Source organism: Austrofundulus limnaeus, unplaced genomic scaffold (assembly GCF_001266775.1).
Source record: "Austrofundulus limnaeus strain Quisiro unplaced genomic scaffold, Austrofundulus_limnaeus-1.0 Scaffold67, whole genome shotgun sequence".
Classification (NCBI taxonomy): Eukaryota; Metazoa; Chordata; class Actinopteri; order Cyprinodontiformes; family Rivulidae; genus Austrofundulus; species Austrofundulus limnaeus.
The window spans coordinates 2,079,244-2,085,863 of record NW_013952469.1 but is presented as its reverse complement, the minus strand read 5'-3'; the positions used below and the strand labels follow the sequence as shown (position 1 = coordinate 2,085,863).

Sequence of the window (6,620 nt, the reverse complement as noted above, 5' to 3'; positions counted from 1 at the left end):
CACACACACACACACACACACACACACACACACACACACACACACACACACGCGTAAAGATAGAGAGTTGTACATGGTGCAGATTCTTAAAGCCCTCAGGGACAAATTTGTGATTTTGGCCTTGATGAATAAAACATGCCTCGACTTGACTGTATTAACAAGAATTACACACTGTGTGGAGTGTGGCAGCACCTTGTTGTACCTCAATGATGACCCGTGTTCCTGCAGACTCTGCTGAGACTATGAAAAGCAGGTTGGAGGAGGTTCAGGACCGACGTTTTGGTCTCCGTATCCAACACATGATGTACACTGCAAAAACTGTCCACCTAACTAAGTTTTAAATTCTTATATCAGCCAAAAAGTCTTTTTGATCTTATTTCGAGACTGATTTACTAAACAAGAACTGATTGTGTAAGAATAATAATCTTGTTTTCAGAATGTGTAAGATTATTTGTCTTGTTAGTCTGAAAATTTGACTCAAATTAAGTCAAACATTTCTGCCAGTGGAGTAAGAAAATTTTACTTGGCAAGATTCTTGAAATAAGAAAAAACTGAGTCAAATCAAAGTCTCAAAACAAGATCAAAAAGACTTTTTGGCTGATATAAGGTTTTAAAACTTGGTTAGGTGGTCAGTTTTTGCAGTGTAACAAACCCATCTTTTGCATCTTTGTCTGTTTTTTTTTTTTAAAAGCTGTATCAAACAGAGTTAATCAGGGCGATGCATTAAAAGGAAGTTGTTTTTCCTTGTACAGTTTAGTGTGCTGTGCAGTGCATGCTTGGCTGGATGGATGTTTACAGCTCAGTGCAGATGAAGAGGGATGTCACGACTGGGCCTAATAGCCTGGTTTGGTTTGAATGCATCTTCATGGATAGAACTGCCGTTGCAGGCATGTCCTTGAGTGCACAGGAGGAGCGGGAGGTGGTGCCGGCCACCGAGGGAGGGTGCGTTTGRGTATGTTTGAGGGGCACAATTAAAAGGCAGCGTCCCACGAGGTGCTGATGTCCAGGATCAGCTGCTCAGCCGGCCCGTTTGATGTATGAATCCACGGGGGACTTCATCAGCACCCCCGACCCCCACTCCTCGTGCTACCGCCACCTCTTTTACACCCCCCACCCTAACCTACCCAACCCCTAGCCGGCTGTACAAGCCCTCCTCCTCCTCCCCCCGCTCACACAGAACCTCCCCTTCTGTGTCTGGATGCTTATGTTGGCTTTTATCGCACACAAAGTAAACAGAGTGGCGGCAGGGATCGTGGGGAGGAACGCAGCGCTGAGAAAGGTGGAACATCGTCTTCAGTAGAGGCACACAAAAGAGCAGCAGAAAGGAGGGAATTCAAAAGGCGAGAGAGAGAGAGAGAGAGGAAGTGATCCGAGGAGGGGGGAAGAGTGTGAGTGAGTGGGAGCCAGAGGAAAGAGAGACAGAAGAGCGAGAGGATCTCCCTGCTAAATGCGCAAAGCGTCCCGTCACCCCACACTGAGCTCCATGGCCAACTCCGGCTGTCTGCTGCTCTCCAGCTCCGGGATGCTGCCTCACTCGCTGCAGTGTCCCCCTGCTTTTCTCTACCTGCCCGAGGTAAGGATGAATGGATGTGGCTTCGTCCCCCCCCCTCCTCCTCCTCCTCCTCCTTCACTCTCACTCTTCCATCCTTTCATTCCTCTCCGTGCGCTCTCGTCCTCGGCGGCACGTGATAGTGTGGCGCTCGCTTTGTGTGGATGCCCAAAGTGCTTTTTCCTCCCCCCACACCACCACCCATCTAACCCCTGACCCTACCTTTGTAGAAAGAAATAAAATTTAAAAAAAGGAGCCGCACCGGAGGAAGGTGTTTAATTGAATCCCGCTCCTCCTCTCCTCGCTGTCCTCCTTTAGCGGAGTGGAYTTAAAGCGGTCACTTACTGTGACGTGGACTCACGCAGGGTTTGTGTACATCCCTCGTTTCATGACTCATTGTGCTGTGAAATGTTTCCCCGGTCAGTCGGCTGCCATCTCTCTCTTTTTTTATTGTTTTACACTCAGCGTGTCAAACACTTTGCTTTTTCCCTGTTTTCACCTTGTCTTTTCACGGTGCCAACTTCCGCTTCAGTTTAAAGAACAGCATTTTTTAAAATCCTGAATGTGTTATAAAACATTTTTTTAAGCCTGCTGAAATTTTTATTATGTTCCACTTAGTTTGATGTTTCTGTACCTAAGATGTGTGATGTTTTCTCCTCTCGGTACCTTTTTTTTTCAGGAGAGTTTTAAACACACACTCTGGCCTAGAATAAAGCTCGACTCGTGTATAAAAAGTTGAAGGCCTACGCATCGACCACATGATAGCACTTTATTTATTTTACTTTATTTTTTCTTTTAAAATTAACATGTTTCTTTTTGGGGTTTTTTGATCCTCTTTTTTTAAAACATTGTCACTGAAGCCCTGGTTTTGTGATTGTGAATTATTCCCATGTTTTAATTCAGGGAGGTGGGGTCGGAGAGGGGCGAGCGCTCTCAGAGCTGGGTTGTATGGGGGTCGAGCGTCCAATTCTGTTTTTACTACCGGCCGCATGTGTTGCAGTAAACAGTTTGTTACCGCAGTGATTGAAGGGGGGAATAACGGTGAYGCTGCTCATGATGGAACTCCTGATTTCCTCATTTTGAACCCCCCCGCTCCCCTCGACATCATGGTAATGGCCCTGACGCCCTCCCACCCATCTGTTCAAAGTGGGCACACCCCACCATCCAGGCCTGGATGGGGCATTTGGACAAGCAGGTGCCACCAACTGCAGACAAGCCAAAGTCATCTCATCGTCTCATAATGAGACGGTGTAAAATAAAGGTTCGTTTTATCTAACGGACGATAAAAACGAGATATCCTTTCCTGAGAGTATCTTCGTAGCGTTTTGATACTTTGTGTTGTGGCTACTTTCCTTTATATCTTAAATTTTCGTGCTATAAGCTTTCCTGAGCTCCTTCCAACCTGTAAAAATGCTCGTAAAGCGAGTGAGTTTAGGTGGGTTTACCTTCCACTACATCCCTGTTCCTCTCAAATCCGCAGGAAGCCTCTCCAGTGTGTGTGTGTGTGTGTGTGTGTGTGTAAACACTAAACTGTGTGTGTGTGTTTACATCCACACTCCTTTAAAAGTCCGAGGCAGCTGAAATTGAAACTTCCTGCGTGCTATTTTCATGAAACATCCCCCTTTTTCTCTCTCAGACCCCTTTAATGTCTCAGCAGCTTTTGTTCTTTTCTTCTCCTGTTTTTATTTTTTTTTCTCCTGTTTTCCGGTAAATCCTCGCCCCGCAGCGCTGCGAGGAGGAAACAACTCTCTGAATCACATTGTGGCCAGCGTCCCGTCTCTCCCCACCCCTCCACACCATCACCATTTCATCCTTCGTAGCATGCTGCACGTCTTCCACACACACACACACACACACACACACACACACACACACACACCCACCCCCCACTTCCTCCCCTTGCCACAGTGNCTCCCTCCCCCCACTTCCTCCCCTTGCCACAGTGCAGAACTGCAGCATGGGCTCATGGAAGATGACAGCCAGTGAACAGAAGGGGAATAGATTGAGGTGATAGCCTCGGCCTCACACTTTGTTTGCATTTCAAATAAGACACTGTATTAAGCCGGGCTCCGAACAGCTTTGCTTTATTACGCTGCGAACGTGGCGCCGCGTGATCTCACAGTGAGACAGGAGTTTATTACATAAAAAGATTAGCAGAGCACACCTCGCCTTTATTTGGGAGCAGTGGCGTTTGGGTGCTCCTGGGCGCTTTGTGTTGACYCTCTTCGTAGTAGTTTGTAGGGCTTCTGATTGTAAAGAGAAAAGAAAACCAGAAAAAAGTGAAAGGCCACTCACTTCCCCACCACGAGGTGCCAGCTCCATCCCTCCGCAGGATGATGTCACTTCTCTCTCACCCTCAGTTTGTATTGTGGAGGCTCATTTCATGAGTTATGGTGCTGGATATTGAGGGAGTTATGAATTACTGTGTGCCGAGGCTTTTATGGGATGCTATGCTCAGTGCCCGCTGTAGGCCCCGTATTAAAGCATAAATTTATTTATGGCGCGCGCCCAGGCTGACGGGGTAACGCAGGTTTGCTCGTGGTAGTTAGTAGCTGTCTTCAGAGTCGTAAAAACATGGCATCTCATGGATTTTCTATTTACCAGGCACTGGGTGGGCATATGGCAACGCTCATAAACGTAACTCTATTATCTAAGACGGTGCTGTTTGGGAGGAAGCGTGGCGTTACTTAAGCCTAAAGAGGAGAAAGCTGCACTTGTTATTGTCTCCATGTCACATCTCTCTCTCTCTCTCTGTCTTTGCCTCAGACTTATCTCCAGATCTCACATTTCCTAAAATTGCCTTCCTTTGATGCGTAATTGGATTTTCTATCGTGGCATTCCTCTGCTGATGTCTTTTGTTATTGTTGCATTTGTTCCTTTTTTATTTAATTTTTATTTTATTTTGGTCTTGCTGTTTTGAATCGGACTCCCCTCCTCCCCCACTCTGACCGGACATGGCTTCGGTGTCGTTCTAAGTGGTTAGGTCACCGAGAAGGGGCGATCCTTTCATGTCGGTGGATCCTGGGAGGAATTGCCCTGACTCTCTGGTTTCAGCCTCCTCCTCCTCCCCCTCTTCCTCTCATGCTGATCTCTTTTCTCTGACTGCACTGGTACAGTCTCCCTCTCATCTCTCTCTCTCTCTACACACACACCACTCTGGTTAAAGGCGGGGGATTGCGGAGAGGAGAGGACTGGGAATACTCGTGACACACTCCCCCCACCCCCTCCAGGTTGGGGCCTTGATCCTGCCTCCCAGAGCCCCACGACTCAGGGGGACCTTAGATATCGAAGGATTCAGGTTGGCGGCTTCCCGGGAGGCAGGCTGATGCAAACCCTGCAGAGAGGGCTCCTTTCTGGGGATAATTACTGTGGGCCGAGCTGTAATATTGACAGCTGGAAATGAAGATGCTTTCTGCAGCTGGGGAGYCGTAGTTGGTCTTTGGTCCCTACATGGGCTCCTGTTGGGTCTGTGTGGGTGCAGTGGAGTTCTGCTCAAAAGTTCTGGGTTTATGGTTTCATTTGATAATTCGTTAACTTTTTCAGATTCAGGGTTCCTGCGGATCCTTAAAAAGTCTTAAAAAACCTTCAATTCATCAATCCAAAAATAAATATTTAATTAGCTTTAAAAAGTCTTAAATCAACCTTTTAGTAGATGTTAAATAGGATGATTGTAATTCATCTCAAATATTAGAATAATTGGTAACATGTATTTATTTTTTGAAACATCCACATGCAGACATTCCCCTTTGACATCACTTCCTGTTTCTCCACATGCAAATATCTCAACAACTGTCCATCTGAGCAACGTGAAATTAATTTTCTAAAATGTTAATAATGTTGTCTTTCCAAAAATGCATTCTTATTTCTTACAAAAATTTCATGTCACAGGCACTTTAAGCTGGGGTTGAGACTCCATTGTGGGTCCTAAAACTCCAAATTGTGGGTTTTTAGATGATTTCCAGGAATTAAATTAAGTTTAAAACTCACTGCTAAGAATGTTTTGCTATATTTCATAAAAAAAACAGTTGGATATAGATAAAAATAATTGGTTTATTAGGAATATTTGAATACTTCAACCAAAAATACTTTGATTCATGAGTTTCTGCCACAATTTTTATTTTTTCGGTTTATTGTGAAACTTATTTAACATTAAAAAAAGTTTTAAATTTAACTTGGCTTAAACTGTAGGAACCCTGAGCTTAATAAGTTTCTGTTTTTATCAAAAAAATAAAGAAAGAGAAAAAACAAACCAGCCAAAACAACCTCCTGACTCTGGTTCTAAATGTTGTTTAAATACAAAGTTTTTTTAAGTCAATCTAATATCTTTGAAACTCCGAAGAAGCAGATTTTAACAATACAGAAAATAGTCTTAACCTTTAAAAATGGATTTGTTTGTCATCTTCAAAAGGAATCAGCCCGCAGGGTGAAATATTCCAGACAAGTTCAGAAAATAAACAAACATAAATAATTGTCAACAATGAGAAATAAAAATAGGAAAAATCCAGCATCAGATTTATATTTCAGCCCCGCTGGCAGGACAAGCCCAGATCTTCTGATTAGGCCTTTGTTACATCCGTTTTAAAAAACCATTTCTTTTTCTTGTGTCGCTCCAGATAAACGCCGGGTCTGAAATATTTCTATTATATCGCGAGGCAAATGCTAGCTTTGTTTTTGTTTCAGTCTGTTTAGTTGAGCCCAATTCACTCCGATTCAATCAGGCACAAATCAAAAAAAACAACAACTTTAAACCCAATTTCATGGGCTCCAGAATATACCTCTCAATATGTTGTGTGTTTTGGTGTGAAATCGTTCAGTCTTTTTCTCGCCCGCTSTTCAGCTGTTTTGTCCCTTAAACAGCTGATTCATAGCAGCATAACAAAGGCGGAGGGACTGATTGAAATGTTTTCTCACTTTTCTCTGCCCCGGAGGAGAATTGTAAATCACAGCTCAGTCGTTTATTTTGAAATTTCATTTGGTGTGTGAGCGAGTGCCGCCTTGTTCTTCACTGAGACTTCACAGTCAGGCTGCGTGTGTGTGTGTGTGTGTGTGTGTGTGTGTGTGTGTGTGTGTG

The 6,620-nt window shown here is 44.4% G+C and overlaps 1 protein-coding gene across 4 annotated transcripts in view; it reads left to right on the top strand.

Moving 5' to 3' along the window:
* The window catches only part of rbfox3a (RNA binding fox-1 homolog 3a), a 274,551-nt gene that overhangs the window by 177,890 nt on the left and 90,041 nt on the right, over positions 1-6,620 (top strand). The window contains 1 exon segment of one of the 4 annotated variants that reach the window (XM_014010317.1): positions 1,157-1,573. The exons of the other annotated variants lie outside the window; for them this stretch is intronic. Coding sequence (XP_013865771.1) covers positions 1,448-1,573 — 126 coding nt within the window. The 5' untranslated portion in view covers positions 1,157-1,447. 4 annotated transcript variants of the gene reach the window in all.